At 54.8% G+C, this 18886-nt stretch overlaps 6 protein-coding genes across 7 annotated transcripts; 2 read left to right on the top strand and 4 right to left on the bottom strand.

The window, feature by feature from the left end:
- Window positions 1-50: 50 nt before the first annotated feature.
- On the top strand, window positions 51-2512 carry PV07_06601 (uncharacterized protein). Its single transcript, XM_016393592.1, has 2 exons — window positions 51-738; window positions 806-2512. Exons 1-2 carry the CDS (start codon window positions 429-431, stop codon window positions 1882-1884), a joined length of 1389 nt encoding a protein of 462 aa, XP_016247011.1. The 5' UTR covers window positions 51-428; the 3' UTR covers window positions 1885-2512.
- A 308-nt stretch (window positions 2513-2820) lies between these two features.
- On the top strand, window positions 2821-4367 carry PV07_06602. 2 transcript variants are annotated; one of them, XM_016393593.1, is made up of 6 exons: window positions 2821-2977; window positions 3046-3057; window positions 3135-3225; window positions 3298-3351; window positions 3462-3853; window positions 3931-4367. In XM_016393593.1, exons 1-6 carry the CDS (start codon window positions 2895-2897, stop codon window positions 4016-4018), a joined length of 720 nt encoding a protein of 239 aa, XP_016247012.1. In that variant the 5' UTR covers window positions 2821-2894; the 3' UTR covers window positions 4019-4367. The 2 variants fall into 2 exon arrangements, with proteins under 2 accessions (XP_016247012.1, XP_016247013.1); XM_016393594.1 differs by having other exon boundaries at window positions 3298-3333.
- On the bottom strand, window positions 4201-5363 carry PV07_06603 (uncharacterized protein). The gene is made up of 3 exons (XM_016393595.1): window positions 4917-5363; window positions 4457-4760; window positions 4201-4397 (listed from the first exon to the last, which is right to left on the bottom strand). Exons 2-3 carry the CDS (start codon window positions 4709-4711, stop codon window positions 4287-4289), a joined length of 366 nt encoding a protein of 121 aa, XP_016247014.1. The 5' UTR covers window positions 4712-4760; window positions 4917-5363; the 3' UTR covers window positions 4201-4286.
- A 3042-nt stretch (window positions 5364-8405) lies between these two features.
- On the bottom strand, window positions 8406-12989 carry PV07_06604 (uncharacterized protein). The gene is made up of 3 exons (XM_016393596.1): window positions 12210-12989; window positions 9647-12076; window positions 8406-9583 (listed from the first exon to the last, which is right to left on the bottom strand). The coding sequence occupies exons 1-3, from the start codon at window positions 12394-12396 to the stop codon at window positions 9570-9572; spliced, it is 2631 nt and encodes an 876-aa protein (XP_016247015.1). The 5' UTR covers window positions 12397-12989; the 3' UTR covers window positions 8406-9569.
- A 1278-nt stretch (window positions 12990-14267) lies between these two features.
- PV07_06605 (uncharacterized protein) lies at window positions 14268-16393 on the bottom strand. Its single transcript, XM_016393597.1, has one exon. The coding sequence runs from the start codon at window positions 15746-15748 to the stop codon at window positions 14672-14674; it is 1077 nt and encodes a 358-aa protein (XP_016247016.1). The 5' UTR covers window positions 15749-16393; the 3' UTR covers window positions 14268-14671.
- On the bottom strand, window positions 16382-18226 carry PV07_06606 (uncharacterized protein). Its single transcript, XM_016393598.1, has 2 exons — window positions 18126-18226; window positions 16382-18070 (listed from the first exon to the last, which is right to left on the bottom strand). The coding sequence occupies exons 1-2, from the start codon at window positions 18188-18190 to the stop codon at window positions 16765-16767; spliced, it is 1371 nt and encodes a 456-aa protein (XP_016247017.1). The 5' UTR covers window positions 18191-18226; the 3' UTR covers window positions 16382-16764.
- Between the last annotated feature and the right edge of the window lie 660 nt (window positions 18227-18886).

The raw sequence follows: 18886 nt of genomic DNA on the forward strand, positions 1-18886 counted from the left end.
CAGGAATCAGGGATCCAACAAACCGCTGGGGCTGGGGGGGAAAAGAGGGGAGGGTCGCTCAGCAGCAAAGACTGGTGGTGAAGCCTTTCTTCTATCATTCCGTCTCCGCTGCGCTGCTCTCCTCAGTTTTTTTACTGTTACTTCTGGGGCTGTGCCTGCGCCCTGTCGAAACCCCTACGCTTCCTCTCTGCTTCGCTTCATTGCGGGATCTGCTGCAATCCTCCTCCCTCTCTCACACCTGTCTTTCAGCGAAGAAACCAACTCCAGCACTGCCTCACCGCTGACGTCGCCTTGAGCGTCCGACGTTGGTAACGCCCCTCTTTAGTCGCATATCGCATTGCGTTTTGATCGGCCGCTTCGAGATGACCCTCAGCCTTGACGCTCCCTAGGCCATTTGGAAAAGAAAAAGATGCGCATTGGCTGTACCGATGAGCACAGCGACGCTTCAGACGCCGCAGCAACAGCCGCCGCCGCAGCGAGCGGCCTCAGCTCAGGGCCATAGACAGTACCTACGAACCAGCAACCCTCAAAACACCCGAAGCGCCTCCCACCCACATCCCAGTCGTCAGTACGATAAGGACCAGAGCCAGAAACATGGAGATCCAGCCCGGCCCAAGGAAGAGGGGGAGGTCATGTCTCCGGAGGAGGTCTCTAAGCCCCCAGAAGAGAAGAAGCTTGGACAGTCATCCCGCACCCTCAAAGTCTCCGACTTCGAGTTGATGCGGACACTTGGAACCGGTAATCCAACCCTTTTCGGCGGGAGTTCGTGCGAAGAGAGAATGTTGCTGACAAGATCGCGCCGCAGGTACCTTTGCTCGAGTCTGGCTGTGCCGGTTCGCAAGTCCTCACCCGGAGGACAGGGACAAGGTGTTTGCGCTCAAGGTTTTGAAAAAGGTGGATGTCATCAAGTTGAAACAGGTTGAGCACGTCCGAAACGAGCGAGATGTGCTCGCTGCCGTCGCTGGACACCCATTCATTACCACCCTAATTGCGTCATTCTCGGACGACACCTCACTGTACATGCTGCTGGACTATACCCCTGGCGGCGAGATATTCTCGTATCTCAGACGGGCACGTCGCTTTCCCTTTTCGACGGTCCAGTTCTACGCGGCTGAAATCACCTTGATATTGGCCTACCTCCATGAGGTGCAATTTGTTGCATATCGAGATCTCAAGCCCGAAAATATCCTCCTCGACGTTGATGGCCACCTCAAACTGGTTGACTTCGGTTTCGCCAAGTACCTCCCACCGAGTCCAGAACAGCATGGCGACAATGGCCAGAGCGCCACTCTTGAGAAGCTGGGCACCGAGCATCCCGAGCCCCAGGCTAACGGAGCGGGTGTCACATATACTCTCTGCGGCACACCTGAATATCTAGCCCCTGAGGTCATACGAAATACCGGTCATGGAACCGCAGTCGACTGGTGGGCGCTGGGGATTTTGGTCTACGAAATGCTGATCGGTCAACCACCTTTTTGGGACCAAAACCCAATGCGCATCTATGAGCAGATTGTTGCTGGTCACATTCGCTTCCCTACTGCGCACCCGTCCCAACATGGACACCGTCATAGCCTTCACGTGCCGCGGGCTGCACGAGATTTCATTCTTGCGCTGTGCAAGACCGATCCCACGCAGCGACTCGGGCACATTGCCGGAGGGAGCAAGAGAGTGATGCAACACTATTTCTTTGACGGCGTTGATTGGGACGAGATATATTATCGGAAGAGGCGGGGGCCTATTATACCCAGGGTGGAATGGGCCGGGGATGCGGGCAACTTCGATGAATATCCCGACCCTGTCGAAGGTGAAGAGAGCGAGGGCGGAAGAGGGAGGTACACGGATGAATTGCGGGAGGAGTGGGAAGACGCATTCAAGGACTTTTAGGCTTTTCCAATCTGGTGAGGACGCGAAAGTGATGGGAACAAGGGAACCGGTGGGAAACGAGCACAGTCGGCGGATTCGAAAGTGTATACAATCGGTCCACGCTTTGAATGCTGAGCATACGGTGTCGGATTTTGATCTGTAAATGACTAGACAAAAGGGAGTTGGGTTTGTGATTGCTCACGAGGGGATATTGTCAACCACCGCCGAAATCATGCGTCGTAACTCTAATATGCCTTTTTGTCGGGCCTCGAGATACCAGTTTGAAGACGTATCGAAGAAACAAACGACCTATATCACGGCTCCTGGTACGGAAAGGAGCACTACTGGGTTAGACTATGTCGACTTGTTCGGCCTCATGGATGGTATAGGATTCTTCGCATCCAAAAGGAGGGAGGTATTGATCCCCAACAACTGTCTGGGGAGAACCGTTTGGGGTTGCTCGTATCTCAGGCAGGGTGGGCTCCTATCACTTGTCGCAAGGCTGAGAATTTGTTGCGAGGTTTGCATAGCCCTGGCCTGATGTATGTCACTCGCGCAGTGCTCTTGGTAGAGCATTGAGAAGCTTTGTCCCAAGGGGAAATTTGAAGTCGCCAGTGTCTCCTGCATCATCTGGGAAGCTGGACATCAATCTGACTCGGACGGGCAGAGCGAGCTGAACAGCCTCAACACCAATACCCTACCTTGATAAACCCTTCAAACTGTATATCTTCTGATTTCAGCTCCGGCGGCGTCCTTCCGACCCTTTCGCTTCGATTTGAGCAGCATTATCAAAGCATACAACGTACCACGAGCCACAACTTGTAACAGAGGCTTGAAAACAACAGAATCCCGCATCGGGCTTTGTTCAGTGCATTCCCCGGGACAACCTCGGCTGCGGAACATGTCCCGCGCCGCCATCGCATTGAGAGTCCCTGGCTCTGTTTGCTACCAAGATATCTTCTTCTCCCATCAGTCTTGCCGTCTGTCCCTTTCCTTCGTCCATTCGACCTACGGACCTCACATGCGCAAAGATGGCGGGGAAACAAGCGTTGATCGTCCCTGCGTTGAAAAAACACACGGCGACGGTGATCATGGCACACGGGTTGGGCGACAGGTCCGTATCCCCTCCTTGATTTGTGCACGGCATTCTTGGGCTCGTGGGCTGATATCAGAGAAATCCAGTGGTGCAGGATGGTGAGTCCATCAACGGCGGCTCCCCCGCCCCCGACCATTTCTGCCTCGGGGTGATCAGAACACTCATCACAACACAGGGTATCGCTGGCAGAAACCTGGCGTCGGCGGGGAAAGTTTGAGGACGTCAAGTTCGTCTTCCCCAACGCGCCGAACATTCCCATTACTGTGGTACGCACTGGGACGGGAAATCCCTGCTACGAAACCGGTGCGGCGTCAGGTGTTGGCTAACAACGAGAGCAGAACTTCGGCATGCGCATGCCTGGATGGTACGATATCGTAAGACGCCGCGACGAAGTCGGATCCCCTTGCCCCCATCTGCCGCTCCTCCTGCTTTTTTGACCAAAAGATGCGCCCGCTCCGCTACGCAGAAGCTAACAACAGGTGGCGCGGTGCCGCGACGATAGACCAACTTCGGCGACCTCAAGCACGACTTCGACGAGCCGGGCATCCTGCGCTCCCGAGCAACCTTCAACAAACTCATCAGCGACGAGATCGACGCCGGGCTGCCCTCCAACCGCATCATTCTCGGTGGTTTCTCCCAAGGCGGCGCCATGTCCCTGTTCACGGGCGTCACGACACCGCACAAGCTCGGCGGGGTCTTTGGGTTGAGCTGCTACCTGGTGCTCGGCGACAAGATCAAGGATTTTGCAAAGGAGGCAAACGGCGCGAACGCGGACACCCCGTTTTTCATGGGCCACGGGGACGCGGACGAACTGGTCAAACATCAGTGGGGGGTGCAGTCGGCCGAGTTTCTGCGGAAAGAGCTGGGCCACAAGGTCGACTTCAGGACGTATGCGTAAGTTGCTCTCCATCATCATCTGGCGAGGCTCTCTGTGCGGGGCAAAGGCAATGGACTGACTGACGGCGGCGTAGGGATCTCGCTCATTCGGCCGACATGAAAGAAATCGACGACTTGGAAGAGTTCATCAAGCAGTGTCTACCGTCCAACGAGACGCTGTGACTAGGTGATGAGGGGCCTGCGCGACGAGTCGCTCACCACTGGGCATACATTGGCATCACCACCTTTGTGGTATTATTGGCGTGCGTCATTCTGTTCTCAAGGTCACGGAGTCGGCGTGAAAGTCAACGGGCAAAAAGAGCATAGATGAGCTGGACGTTTGACAGCAAGAATCAGTCTGCAAGGCGTTTCCTCAATCATGAAAATTATTTAGATCCCGAAAGTTCCCCGGTTGATCTTGCTTTTTATTTGGCTATGGTCGAGTTTTCATCTATGCAGCACCCTCCTTGCGCTGGCCGGTGTAGAAGGCCAGACCATAGGTGTTGGTCTTGAAGGTGATGACGCTGCCCTTGGGGAAGTAAAACACGTCGCCCGCAACGGCCTAGAATCCAGTGGTCAGTCGTGCTCGCGCGAACCTCAAACTATCGGGGGAAAGCTCACGTGAACGGATTGGCCAGTCTCATCAGTGATGTCGAATTCACCCTCCAAAATAATCTTCATCTCGTGGTAGGTGTAGGTGTAAACGAGGGGAGTGCCTTTCTCCAGTCTGTAGATGCCACAGCTGATGGGCTTCTCGGGGTCGATGGATTCACTGCTGGCGACGTCGCCGAGGAAGGCGTTCTCATTGGCGATCAAGGGAGGCTTGAACTCGGACTGGACTTTGGAGAAGTGCTTGAACGCCGGTGTGGAGCCCATCTTTTCGGGTGCTGCTGGTTTCGAGGTTTTGGATTTTGAGGTGAATTTGCTGAATGAAAGGCCCATTGTTAGACTTGTCAAGATTCTTGAAAAACAGCGCAATCGACGGGGGGAGCGACTGTTGCTTGTAATGTTTTCTACCCCCCTACCCCCCTCCCTCCACCGGGGGGATCTAGCTTTTGCCAGGGCAATCTTCAGAACTCACCTTTCTTGTTTGAGAGCCCTGCAGAAGAGGTCGCAAGAGACGGCTGGCGATAAGCTATTGGGACGTGATTGCACAAGATCCAGGGAAATGCAAACGAGTTTGGGGAAAGAAGACGAAGAATCTGCAGACTGGAAGAGAGTAATGCAGGAACCAGGATGCAGAGCTCTATAAGATATACCTCTTCAGACTTTCGCAGCTACCCACTACTTGCCTTGTACATCTGGCTGGGCCGAGCGTTGCCCCGGTCATGGGCTAGGAACCGCTGCCCGTGCAAACAAAACGCGTTTGAGGAAAATGTGGTGGCCAAAGCCCCGCGTCAGCGTGTATAGCTCGGTGCTAGGCGTCAGACACGAAGGATCTGGGACCAGTCATCGGGTCTCAATAGAACAGAAAGACTGGAATGATAGAGGGAAGGGGGAAGAAAATGCCTGAGAGGGTTAAAGCGAGTGAAGCTGCTTGCAGGGTCGAATGGGAAGCTGACCACGAGCGGACAGAGATAAGACCAGAGAGGGGATCATGTTCCTGGGCATGTTTGTCGAGTTTGCACCAAAAGCACCCACCATCCGACCCAGCGAGCAGCACTTGCGCCGCAACCATGAAATATGTCCACAGATATCGGAGACCATGTCCAGTCGAGGCTACAGGGCCGTATGGTACTGTTAATATTATGTAAAAATAATATGTAGGATATTTGTGTTGATCTCGACTGCGCCTACCAACCGAGACCCTGCCGTCACGTGACATCTTGGCAGGTTTGGATCCTCATCAGCTCTGGAAAGCCAACCGCAGTCTCAGCTGAAGGCTATTGCTATCCCATCCCAACGAACTCATGCTTGAGCCTCTTTGGCGCTTACTTTGCTCCGGCCGAAGAAAAGAGAAGGCATAAAGATGGCCCGTTCACATATTCCCGAATGAGGAACAGGGAGATTTGCCCCAGGGCTGACATGCCAACGGCCGCCCACTCAGCGCTCCAATTCATGTGTGTGTACCTCGCCGCCGAGTCGAAGTCACAAATAAATGCCACAGTCTGGCGAGAAGAGGATTCGATAGGGGTTACTCTGACTGATCTGCTCGGAGATACTAGGCACTTATCAAGGTATGCGCTCTGTCATTATACACAGCCCTCGCCTTATTGACAATATCAGCTGTATCTCCTGCTCCCGTACTCTCATTCGTCCTCCGAGCCGATCCCTGTGGTTGGTGGATTCAGCCTCGTCTGCTTGATTTCGCGCGAAGCTCAATCTAGCAATCATTTCCCCCTCCTCCACTCCCGTGATATCTTTGGATAAACCCATCCATCAGCCGCCATCTACGGAAAAAAGCTTCGGAAAAACTGTTTCTCTAACGTCCTGCTCATCGGGGGAAAGTCAGGAGGGACAAAGCTGCATTTAAATGCAAAGAAATCCCTCCGCCGCGCATGGCCATGGCCCATGGGAAGAAGGCGACTCCACCATCTGCAATTCGGATCCAGCAGGCATTTCTACATTCTGCAAAAATTGCACGGCTGGGCCTCCGACTTCCACCACCCATTCTCCACACGCACAATGCAGCCCATTGGCAATTCTGCTACGGAAAACGTCCCCTCTCAGACCTGTCGAGGTTGACTCCAGCGGATCCCTGCGCTCATTCCACCCCTTGTCTCTGGCACGCAATCTTTCCTGGGCGGAGCAACTCACAAACGGTGAATCGTCTCGTTCAACACGCTGACGAATGATCTTGTCGGGTCTGTTCCCCGTTTGTTTCTTCCATCTCGCAGATGGCTGAGGCCTGGAGATCAACGACTCTCATGCCTCATGCGGCGTCGCCTACGCAAAAGGTACGACAGTGTGGGCACTACTGTGGCATGATGCCATTCTGCGTTTCCGCCTCCATGTGCGAGCTCGTTGCTGTTGGGACCTGCTGAACGAGGTATGGCTTTTCTTGCTCGGATCCCAGACGGGCTGCTGTCACCAGTTTGATTGTTCCACCCTCGGGGCCCCCCGTCCTTTCTCATACCACCAGCGCCGCCACCGACACCTATGACCTTTTGCTACACGGGGGCTTAAACAGAAAGGCATTGTCTCAAATGAAAGCCTGAGTTTTTGGTTCTGGGTCGCCTCTCCCTCATTATTTTACCCTTTCGAACGAAAAGGGTTGCGTTCCCATGAGCTTACGGTGCCACGATCCGATAATTGCTTTCTGACATCTTCTTTGCATGCCTCGCTAGACTCAACTTACTGTTTTCTCTTCTGTTTGGCGCTTTGACCGCCCTCGAGCGACTGCATTCCGGGCCTGCCACAACTCTGAGTTTCGACGCCTCACACCATTTAAAACCCCAAGACAGAACCAACACAGAGTGATGAGCAGCCAGAGGAGCCTCAATTCCTTCGGCTAAGGGAGGGCGCAAAAGACAAGAAGAGCGACATCTCTTCCCTTCTCGCTGAGAAACCCCCCACCACCTCGGCGGTCTATTTCACCCAATACCTCCGCTCGTCCATTGACCTTTTTATTTTGGCCGGTCCTCTCTCCGTAGGCATAAAATCCCTACTCTAACTGCTCTATAATCCCCCATATTATATATCCTCCATCCTGTGCCACCCGGCATCCAGTCTCCTCGAACAGACGAGGCCTCTACCCAAAAGCTCCGACCGAGCCTGAGAAAGGGAAAACAAACAAGGAGCGGATCAGGCATACGGCGAGACACTCGGGGCAGCCAGAGACGGAGCAGTGGGCCAGAAAGCGAAAAAAGCGAGTTAACCCGCGTGTGCCCGCATTTTTCCTTCTCATCGACCACAGGGACCCCTCCCCAGAAAGACTAAAAGGGTCCCAGAAGAAAACGGCGGATTGGCACAGGCCAAAAACCTTCCACTCCAAAGTACTTTACTGGACTAACTAGCTCTTCATCCTTCTCTCCCAGATTGATCAGAACACACCGGAGAAAAGGAACAGAAGAGAGACAATTCCACACTCAGAAAACACTGCAGCTGGGCCACCCTACTTGGAAGGTGGGCTCCAAACTCCCCCTCAGTAATAATAGTGACGACATTCCTCCGCCCTCAATCCAGCCGCCAAGAACGCGAACTCGCGAAACGAGGAGGAACAGAAGAAAGAAGAAAAAAAAACAACAACCTTGAAGCCAGCATAGCATCTTCAATGTCCTAGACACACACACACTCTCTCTCAAGACACCTCGAACAAAGCAACCTGCACCTCCATCCTCACACACGCACAAGACGCAAATACTAAGTCGGTCGGCAAACGCACGCAAACAACGCCAGCACAAGCAAAGCAGGTACCCAAGAGGAGGGGACACGAGAAAGAGAGAGGTCTCTGGAGATCAATTTGCGCTTTCGCATTCCCCGGCCTGTAGTACACACTCCACATGGAATCGACGAGTACGAGGAGGGACATGACCACGATTTCCAGACGCCTGCATACTACTCTCCCTGTGCGCGGCTAGCGAGACATCACCCGGTTTGCCAGTGTCCATCTTCAGATCTCTGGGTGGTTCTTTTTCTGGGGGTTGTCCAATCAAAACAACCGTCCACAGCAACAAACGAGGAGAAATCCAGATGACGGGCCTGGCGGTCTGTTTCTTTCCCGGTCGCATATCAACTACTACGCCCACGATCCCCTGAACAGAAACCCTTACCGACGGCATCTCACTCCTACGATCGCCTCTCACGCCGTTTGTTAAAACTTGTACCAGGTTGCACCACATCCATTCCCTGCAAATACATAGCCCCCGATCCACCAGTCCCCCCCAAAAATTCAGCTCCAGTCTCCGAAAAACGCCTTGCTCGTGAGAACATAACCCCATTTTCGCAACTGAAGCCCCGACTTCGGCGACACCAAAGCTGCAAGAACGCCCGGACAAGGCTGGAACTTGAACCCCGGTGCTGCATTGTCACAGGCTCAGAACCCAAGTCCCGCACGAAAGCAAGGCACAAAACCCAAATACTCCATTGAAATCGCAAGCGCTTCGTCGATCATAGCCGTAGAGCATCAAAAGTCATCACAGTCGTCCCGCCCACAGCACACAAACCCAACTAACCACCAACTTGGTTCAATCCAGATATTTTTCAACAACAGGACTTTCCTAGGACAGGCACATAACCCATCCAACGGACCCAAAAAAAACCCAAAATGACAACTTCAACGGCTCCCCATCCTGCGAGCAAGCGCAGCAAGAGCCAGACCATTGTGCAGGGCCCGAGCCCGCATCCAACATCCGGCGCACCTCTCGAACCAATTCCCATGTCAAAATTGACCCACAGCGCCGAACTCGACGAGTATACCGCAAGCATGCGGAATTACCTCGCCAGTGTCGACCATCCTGGGCCCGGGAGCCGCAACAGCGGAAGCGACACCGACTCGAGGAGGAGTAGTGTTCGGAGCGAGAGCGTCGATGGGAGCGAGAGAGAGAAATCGCCCGAATTCAGATGGATGGATCTTGCCAGTGTGAGGAGAGAACATGGGAGTGTGAATCTCAGCTTTCCTAGCGTCGGAAAAGGAACCGAGAATCGGATATCCAAAAGCACTGTAAAGTCCACCACTCTCCATCATCACCAGGTCGGAAAAGACCCGCGGCAACATCAGAGAGATCATCGGTCGTCAAGCCCCGGTGGCAAGGCGTTGCTCAGCAAGAGGCATTCGACTCAGAAGGAAGCAAAATCAACCGAGAAAAACTAAGGCCAAGATGTTAGCTGCCAAAAGCCAAAAGCAAAACACTCGAGGAACTTCGAACATACCTTCCCATTGCCAGTCCGACATAACGCCCAACCAATGCAACTGCCCTCGCACGGTGTATTCGGGTTCCAGTTGATCTGGTGACATGATGTCGCTCGTATGTCGCCGAGGGAGGGAGATTGGAGGAGGTGGCATTGTCACTGACACAGCCGACATGCCACTTCCGCTCCCCACTGAGTCGAACGTTTGGCGGCGTTTGACCGGCCTGCCTGTGGCATCAACCTCTTCTGGTCCGCTGCTCTGCAGGCCCTGAGCTTGGTAGGGGCCATGGCTGAAAGGCCTGTCGTCTCCCATGCCCAGAGAATCCACCGTGTGGGCCTTTCTCTTCAACGCCGGCGGCATGTCAAGGACAGGAGGAACGAAATTACCCCCTGGCACTCCACGACTTGCATATTGTCTGAGCAGTCTGTTCGACTTTTCATCCTCGTACGCGTCCCGGCGAGTCCAGACCTCTTGGACAACGCGCCAGCACGAGTTCACATTGCCAATCTTTAGACGCCGGATCATAGCTTGCCAGCGTTGCATCACCCAACTCCTGTCGTCCGGGTCGGTGACCTCGCAGCTTGCTGCAAAAAGAGGGAAGATCTGGACGATGGTTGCCCTTGAGGACAGGGGGACGGACGCCAAGGTCACCAGGACTTTCTTGGCCAGGGATGCCGCTGGATCGCTGGGAATTTCTGGGACAGCTTGGTGTAGATAGAGCAACGTAGCGTATCGGTAGGCTTCCGCGGTCTGAACTGAGTGCTGAACCTCTGAATTCGGATCCTCCGGCCGCTCGAAGATCAAAACGCTGGGCACCTGCCATTGCTGAAGTTGCTCTTTCAACTCCATGGCGGTGGAGATGATGGTGAGCGAATTCGACTCGGTCTTGCGGACTCGTTGTATGAGATTAGCGACGCGGCCCATCAGCGGGAATAAAGTCGTGGCACAGCCCATGAGCGGGTCGACCTCGACTTGATCTCCAAATGGAGAGTTGACGGTGGCGAGGATCTCCTCGAAATTGAGGTCGGGAGCTTCTTCCAGTGACGTCAACCGAGCAATCACATCCATGTAGACAAAGGTGTTGCAAAGAAACTTGAGTCTGTTGGCATCTTGGGTTGTCATCTGCCCCATCTGCATGTCACGCCGGTGCCTGATGACGGCGTTGTTGACCATGACCTTTGCGCCACGGAGATGCTGGACACCAGTGCTAACATGTCGATCCCAGCCTTCGCTGAATGCCAGTGCCAATGAAGTTGCCAGTGCCGAATCGAGTCGCATGTTCTCGATCTCAAAAGCCAGGCGTTTGATAGCTTTTGTCATGTGTGCCATGCCTGGCACGTGCAGGTTCGGAATCTCATGGGCCCCGTGGAATGCGGTCATGGATGAAATGGCATGGTACAGAGCAGGAGATTCTCGAGCCAAAGGCCAAATCAATGTCCGCCAGGGGTTCTCCGTAGGACCGTCCTTGACGGATAAGATGCCACAAGTCTGCTTGTCGAAGCGAAGCATCAGCATCTCTGGTGACGAGGCGTCAAGAGAGGGCTGTGCGAGGATCGTCATATCGCTGGATTTGGAAGATGCTGTAGAGGTCTCGCTAGGGGTAGGAGAAGACGCACGGAAAGCTTGAAATGCAGTATTGGAAAAGCTGGGTTCGAGCATTGACAAAGGTGTGGGAATTTGCATAGCGCACATCGCGGCAGATGAGGCGATGGCATCCGACCTGATTATCTCTTCATCAAAGTCATCTTCCGTAGGAATGTTGACGTCGAGAGACATTTGTTGCTGGAGCTCGCAGGGATCAGATAGCTGATTCATTTCCGATCCCGAGGGAGCCATAAGGTCAAGAAGTTGGGGGGAGCCGGAGGAGAACGACCTAGCACTATTGCTGTCGTTGACAGAGGAGCTTGTCGTCGTTGTGGTCAGGCTATACGGATCAACCGAGTCGCCAAATGTCAGACCGGGCGACATGCCTTCCGTCTCGAAAGCAGGCATGAAGATTGAATCCGGAGTAGTGAGATTTAGAGGTGGCGAATGGTCCCTGCCTAACTGCCTCTCGATCTTCAGCTTCGGACTAGACACTGACCCATGAGGACGAGGGTGAGCGTCGGCCTTGTCCTGAAATGCATGAGCGGCAGTCTCGAAGGCGGAATGAAGGCCTGGGGACCACGTCTGAGCAGGTTGAGCGGCTTCCAGATTTGTCTGTCTGGCATCCGGTCTCCCACCGCCAGCGATATCAAGGGGTATGGCGACATCGTGACTTGGTGACAGGGAGTTGGAACGAAATGCTTTCCTCTTCGCGGTAGGCCGGGAGGCAAAAGTGGTTTCCTCAAACGTCCTCCACTTGTAGTCCTTCTTGTAGCCTTCGCACACCACGCTTCTCTTCTGACATTGGGCACAAGAGGGTTTTGTCTCGTCGCATTTTAACCGTTTCTTCTTGCACGTCATACAACCTGACAAGGGGAAAAGGTACAAGTTAGCCCATGACGTTGGAACCCTCACACACAATCGAACGCTCCCCACACTCTGCAGCTGGAACAACCACAACCACAACGCAGGTACTTATACAGGGATTTCAGCACGTACCATTTCGACTCTTGCTCTGCTTCGGTTTCGTCACCGCCCCATCTTGAACGGATTTGTTGAGGGATTTGGGAGGAGGATTGGTCTTCTGCTTTGCGATGGCCGACTTCTTCGGCGGGACCAGCGGCGCGGGGGTAATGACGGGAGACTTTCTCAAGAAAACAGACGGAGAAGGGATCTGGACCTCCATGCGACGCAGGCAGCAACGGGCGACATCGACCCAAGCGACCTGGCCTTAACAGAAGAAGTGCGTGAAAGTAGTAGAGCGCGGAACTGCTTCGAGGTATGGGAGGGGTTCAGTGGGTACGGTGGTGTATGGACCGATGAATGGATCGATACTAGAAGAGCAGCAGCACGGCTTGCGTGATGAGGGCGTAATGTCGTAGCAAGTCGTTCTGCTCGGAACAGCTAGACAGATTAAGACAGGTTCCCGGAGGAAGGAAGAACTAAACGGACAGTCCAGAAAGGAAGGGAACAAAGGTGAAGGAGGGGTGTTTGGAATTGAAGATGGTGAGGGTATCGGTGCGTTACAGCGCGCCCACCAGTGCCTGAGTGCTGATTGGAGAGCGTGTCGGGATAAGAGGTCAATGACGAGCCTCCCAAGGCAGGGACATTTAGGCCAGAGATCTAAAGAGAGGTGGATTCCTGGAGCATGAAAGATGCAGACGCAGCAGACGGGGCAGAAACTGGAAATCAAACAAAAAGGCGAAAAAAGTGTGCGAGCGGTGATGTCCAGTCTTCGCCAACGGGCCGTTGACTGGCTGGTCGGTGGCTGAGGGCTAGGTCAACGAGTCGCAAGTGAGATGGAGAGATGAGGATGAGACCCTGTTTGATGATGATTGACTCGCTCTCCATTCCGTTATCTCTATTATCTCGATGGAGTCTCTGCGACGTGGTAGCAGCAGGCTTGGTGTCCCAAGGGAAAGATACGCGATCCCCCGGACGCGAGCCCACCCATCCGTCATCTCCATCTCCTGCTCCTCTTCGCCGTCGTTCCCTATCTATCCATCCCCGCCGCCAGACCTGAGGACAGCTTCACGTGAGATAAGGACGGATTGCTATTCTGTCTGCATCGCGACGGAGCATCATCCGCACTTCCGCCGCCATGCCACAGCTCCAAGGCGAGAAATGTTATATCATTCAGGGTCCCCTCTCCGCCTTTCGCTGCCTCGAACCACGGGACTCAAATCCCCGCCCCAAGACGGACAGGGGACCAACAGGTACCGTTGGGGCCTGGACTTGGGGTAGAGGCGCCTCACCACTCACTGACTGCTGGGATGAGGGGCTCACAAGGGATGATGCGAGGCTTGGGCAAGGTGAAAGGTCATCTCCGCCCATCATCAGCCAGGCTTTTGATCCACTGCGCCCTCCAAGCCCTTGCCTACAAGTCAAGTTTCCCCTCTCCTTGAGACAGTGGCGTCCAAACCCCGCTCACTAACCAGCGGCTTGTTTGTGGCAAGGGAAATGGACCGCCTTTGACTGGCTGCTTAGCACCCTCGAACCAACAATACTAGTCTCAACCTCCTCCCTTCCAAGACTCCTCCTCCTTTCCACCCACGATATAGTCCGCGGCGGCGCGCGACGTGTGACCAACATCACAATCCAGACCGCCGGAAATGTCAAGCGTCTCTGTTTCCCTTGGACGTCCAGCCTCGTGCCGCAGCCAGCCACCCAACAGCCAGGCGCAAGGCAGGGCTCGTCTGGCTCTCGACACCCCGCGTGGAGGGAGCGGAACCGAGTGGTCCACGATGCAGTGGGAAACAGCAGGACCATGGGTAGCTGAAGGTGGAGTTCTGCGTGTCTGGGTGAGTCCAATGTCGCACAAGGGAGCGAGAGACACGGGAGCAGGATCAACCACGTAGTCATGGAAATTCCAAATCGCCAGGGATCATGTTACACGGCGCTTCTGGTCGGGCCTGGTGAGAGTGAAAATTTTCATCATCGTGGCGAAGGCAGAGGGGAAGAGGAGAACCCGGAAGGGTTTGAGTACGATGCAGAAGAGCGAGGAGAGAAGGGATTCTCGACTGGCTTTCCTGTCTGTGATCTGGATGGATGGGTGTGATCGCCTCCACCAACGACCGAAGGTCTTTTGCTCTGGTTCGACTTTCAGCCTCAGCTCTATATAAAGGACCTCCATCGGGTCCACACGTTGCCGATGCCAGGCCAGCTGGATGGCTTCGCGGCCCGTCACATCAGCCGCATGCCACGTCCGCATGGTCACCACCGTGGTATTCACTGGAAAAGGAGCCGGGGCTTTCAGGGCTGGGCGCACTTTTTGCTGCGCTGTGTTGTTCCTGAAGCCGCCAATCAAGGTTAGATGGGGTTCATTCGTTATTCGCCCGCTAGTGCCAGAACTATCTATGCCTGTTTTCGCAAATATACATGCCCGAAAATATTGAGATGAAGAAAACCCCCAGCTTTTTTTGGTCAGCCCCGTAGACCCCGCCAATCGCCTCTCCCGAAATCTAGTTCTTGTGCTTGAAGTTCTGCGCCAGGCCCGGCCAGTGCTTCTCAAACGCGTCGACCGTGTCGAGGACGCTCTGGTCGTACGTGATGAACCTCCTGACCCCGAGCGCCTTGTACGCCTTGGTGGAGACGCTGCTGGCCTCGCCCGACACGAACCAGTAGTCGGGGGTGTAGCCCTGGCCGGGGTCGCCGACGATGATGTCGCGGTCGGGGAAGCGGTCGCGCAGGAGGTCGGCAGCGGCCTGGGGCGGGGCCTTGCCGTTGGACATGAGGTAGCGCTCGCCGTTGCTCTGGGCCGGGTGCTCCATGGCCCAGATGTGCATGCGGGCCACGTCGCGCACGTCGATATACCCGGCGCCGCCGATCTGCGGGGGCATGACCTGGCCGCCGCTGTAGATGTTCCAGATGGGCAGGAGGGTGGTGTTGAGCTGGTCGGGCGTGGCGGGCCAGGACACCGGCGGGCCCGTCACGACGGCCGGGTTGACGGCGGCGACGGCGAAGGCAGGATGGTTGGCCTCCACCCACTTCCACACCGCCCGTTCCGCGGCGGCCTTGGACGCCCCGTATGCCACGGGCGCCGTGAACTCGCGCCGCGCCACCGACTCGCCCATCTCGTTCCAGTCGGCCTCGCTGTACGCGTGGTCGGCGGGCTGCCTCCACCGGTCCACGATCGCGGCGATGGACGACGTGACCACGAACGCCTTCAGCTGCGGGCCCGCGGCGCTCTTTGCGGATTCCAGGATCGACAGGTTGCCCCCAATGGCCGGGCCGAAGAACTCGTCCACCGTCTTCAGCGTGAAGTCGACGGGAGAGGCGGTGTGAAGGATCGCGTGCACGCCCTTGACCGCCTCGTCGAAGGCGCCCGGCGCGACAATGTCCTTGACCTCGACATGCTCGTACTGGGATTCATACCCCTTGAAGGCGCCGGCCAGCAGATGGTCCTTGGCCGATATCGACCGCGATGTGCCCCTGACCCTGTACCCCTTTTGGAGAAGCTGCAGGCCTATGTGCGTCGCGATGTACCCATTGATTCCGGAGATCAGGACGACCTTGTCCGCGTTGTTGTCAGACGGCATGGGGGACACAGATCTGGACCGGCTTCGACTTCGACTCAGAGACCGGAGGTAGATGTGACTTAGCCGTTTCGAGGTCTCCAGGGTGGGAAATTGCCCGTGAGGCTACGGTGGCCGAGATGGAAGAGGGTCTTATACTCGGGAGGCACCGTCGATCCGGTGTTGATGCGGTGCCGGTGGAACCTGGCAAAGAACAGGCTGTCGGTGAGATACCGAGCCTTATTAGGGTTGGGATTAGTTATGCGAGAAGTCAGTAAACAGTTGCTCCCTTGGAGTCTTTCTCAGCCCAAATGGAGCAGGTGAAGATGCTCCCAGCAACCAATGGGAGATTATATTTGATTTGGGAGTGGAGTTGAGATCGTCGTCGACAACTCCTTTGCTGTGCGTGATTTCTCACCCGTCTTGCTTCGCTGCGGTTATAGGGATTCGCGGAACTCGTATTGTTCAGCCCGTCGTCGAGGATTTTTGTTTAGTCGGAGGTCTGAGGAAAAAATGAGACTTGCTTCCATAAGCTGAGAATCCTGCGACCTTTGTGGCGTTGCTGAGCTGGTGCGTGGCTGCATATCGCCAATCAAGAGCGAAGGGGCCAATTCGACTGCGCCAGTCTGAGGCCGAGCCTTGTCCGGGGCAAAGCGAGCGTGGTCAACACTCTCTAGCTGGAAAAGGCAGTCGTTCTTTGCGAGCGATGTTCGGGTTATTCAGTAAAGGGCTTGGTTTAGTCGGGATCAATCATGGTTGTGCTGTAATGCTCGAGCATTCCTGTGCATAAACCCCCGAACCCAGCTCACTAAAAACAGTTGCCAATATGAGCCAACGGAGGCTATGGGCCTCGAGAAGATCTCAATCAGCTCGCCGTGGTCGCACCATGCCGGCAACCCAACATGACAGAAACCAGAATTGTTGTCGCTCGCAATGCGAATCAGAAAGCCTCCGTTTAGTATGTCAACACCCAAAGTTCCAGACGAACCCCAACTCCCGTCCTAACCCTGCCCCCCAAAGACACCCTTTTCGACATGAAATCAGTAGCCAGCAGTCTTCAACTCCTTCTCTGTCCACTCCCACAACTTCTGTCCCGCCTCTGCGTCTTTGGTCCACTTGTTCGGCCTATGCTTGCCAACAGGTGTGTAATACCCTCCACTGACCAGCTCCTCCTTTTTGGCGCCAGCTGCTGCCCACAGCTGATTCAAGGCTCCAGCCTCGATGGTCTGGAACATCAACGGCCCAAATATCATGGACCCGTACTTCATAATGGGGTTGGTCTGAGTGTTTGGGATGTAAAGATCGGTTTTGATAATGCCGGGATGAAGCGACACGCTGGTCAGCGTCGGATAACGCCGAGCCAACTCGGCAGCAAAGATGATGTTGGCCGCTTTGGAAGCTCCATATCGGGTCCAAGGACCAGTAGCTGTAAGCTTTTCCGTCGACAGGATCGTATCGAGGTTTGGGGCCATGTTCCAAGCCTCGGAGGAGACAGATATAACGCGCACGTCAGAGTTGCGCTCCTTGGCGGTCTTTTCCATGGTGGGAAGGAGGAGTTTCGTCAGTAGAAAGTGGCCCACATGGTTGGTGCCCATCTGAACATCTTGTCCCGTGGCTGTCTTGCCTGCAGGAACAGCCATAATACCAGCATTCAGAACAAGAATGTCTAGTCGGTCGCTGTGGCTGATGACTTGGTCGGCGGCTTGTTTGATGGAGGGCAATGAGGTGAGGTCAAGAGGAAGGTACTCGACATTGACATCTTGTGAGGTCTGCGCCTTGATTGACGCTACGGCATCACGTCCTTTGGATTCGGTTCTTGAAGCAAGGTAGATCTTTTGAGGGTTGTGCTTCGCGAGTTGCAGGACTGTCTCCTTGCCGATACCATTATTCCCCCCGGTCACGAGGATGACTTTGCCCGCCAGGCTTTGGATGCTTGTGGCGGGGACGAATGAGGAGCTAGTGCTGAATGGCCACATGCTGGCAAATCCGGGATGAAAAACTTCAATGGCAAGCAAGGGATGCAGGGCGTATGGCAGCAGAAGACCCGTAGCGAGATTGAACAGTTCTCGGAAGTGTACTAGGTATAGGTTTCCTTCTGTAGGAATTGCGGGTGAGGAGTGAGGATGGTTCTGTGCTGTCGCATTGGCTTGCTCGTGCTTTTGTACGTCTTCAGTCTCGATGTTATCGCAGGCCCCTGAAGCTGGTGACGACATTCGCGCAACAATATTACGCCGACGGTCTCGATGATGTTGACATATTGGATGCAGGAATTTGAGATCTAGACGAGGACCGTTCCGTATAGCATGATGCCCACGGTAGCGAATGAAACTCGATGGAGCATGTTGGCTGCGATGATGGTTAGCGAGATCAGCCTCCAGAGTTTGGGGGAATTGTCGCATACGGGCGTAAAGCGCCGGATCTCAGCCAATCGCGATGCGCAAATGCCGGAGTTTCGGAAGAACTCATCCAGGCTCCGGGTCTCCAGCCTAGCCAGCCTCAACTCGTTCTCTGTACTCTGTACTCCGCATATCAGATGCTTTATCAGATGCTTTGCACTACCGGCGACCATATTGCGACTGCTTCATGGAGAAGTAGGTTGAACACCGACTGTCGAGCAACTTCCGAGTCCTACGAGCGCAGCACGCGTCTGTTCCCATCCGGGTAGTTGCACATGTTCTCAAATCTATGCAGATGCCGATGGACGCCGAAGACTGTGATTAGTATGGTAGAATAACCTTCTCGACCTTTGTCCAAGAGCCCGCAGCAGCCGCATCAGGAATGGGAAAGATACAGTTGGTGAGGATGATTAATTGGGGGTAAAGAGCGGGACACCGACTGCGGCACAATTACTTCGTCCTGGTGAACCGACAATCCCTAGCACCAGAACCCTATTGCAGGTACCGGAGAAAGATGCAGTTGTGATCATAAGCCCGGCACATTGGTAGTGCCAGTGAGCAACGACCCAGAACAACTTCTGCAGTGTCAAGAGGCTTTGAGCACACTCGGGATTTCCTAGGCGGCGCTGAGCCATGCCAACGCAGAAAGAGGATCATCCCAGTACACATCTTCAGAGCAGGTGTGTTTGTCTGACAGCAGAGACTGTTTCCTGGTTGTCAGTGCTAGAAGTGAGTCCTCTCCTTTTGAGATCAAGCTGGCGTTTAA

This window comes from Cladophialophora immunda (genome assembly GCF_000835495.1).
Source record: "Cladophialophora immunda strain CBS 83496 unplaced genomic scaffold supercont1.4, whole genome shotgun sequence".
Classification (NCBI taxonomy): domain Eukaryota; kingdom Fungi; phylum Ascomycota; class Eurotiomycetes; order Chaetothyriales; family Herpotrichiellaceae; genus Cladophialophora; species Cladophialophora immunda.

Coding starts and splice junctions, on each gene's coding strand:
- PV07_06601 (XM_016393592.1), top strand. CDS start 429: ATGAGCACAGCGACGCTTCAGACGCCGCAGCAACAGCCGCCGCCGCAG. Junction 739..805: donor GATGCGGACACTTGGAACCG/GTAATCCAACCC, acceptor ATCGCGCCGCAG/GTACCTTTGCTCGAGTCTGG.
- PV07_06602 (XM_016393593.1), top strand. CDS start 2,895: ATGGCGGGGAAACAAGCGTTGATCGTCCCTGCGTTGAAAAAACACACG. Junction 3,226..3,297: donor CGAACATTCCCATTACTGTG/GTACGCACTGGG, acceptor CAACGAGAGCAG/AACTTCGGCATGCGCATGCC. Junction 3,854..3,930: donor GTCGACTTCAGGACGTATGC/GTAAGTTGCTCT, acceptor ACGGCGGCGTAG/GGATCTCGCTCATTCGGCCG.
- PV07_06603 (XM_016393595.1), bottom strand. CDS start 4,711: ATGGGCTCCACACCGGCGTTCAAGCACTTCTCCAAAGTCCAGTCCGAG. Junction 4,398..4,456: donor AGACTGGCCAATCCGTTCAC/GTGAGCTTTCCC, acceptor ACTGGATTCTAG/GCCGTTGCGGGCGACGTGTT.
- PV07_06604 (XM_016393596.1), bottom strand. CDS start 12,396: ATGGAGGTCCAGATCCCTTCTCCGTCTGTTTTCTTGAGAAAGTCTCCC. Junction 12,077..12,209: donor GCAGAGCAAGAGTCGAAATG/GTACGTGCTGAA, acceptor TCCCCTTGTCAG/GTTGTATGACGTGCAAGAAG.
- PV07_06605 (XM_016393597.1), bottom strand. CDS start 15,748: ATGCCGTCTGACAACAACGCGGACAAGGTCGTCCTGATCTCCGGAATC.
- PV07_06606 (XM_016393598.1), bottom strand. CDS start 18,190: ATGAGTTCTTCCGAAACTCCGGCATTTGCGCATCGCGATTGGCTGAGA. Junction 18,071..18,125: donor AGATCCGGCGCTTTACGCCC/GTATGCGACAAT, acceptor CCATCATCGCAG/CCAACATGCTCCATCGAGTT.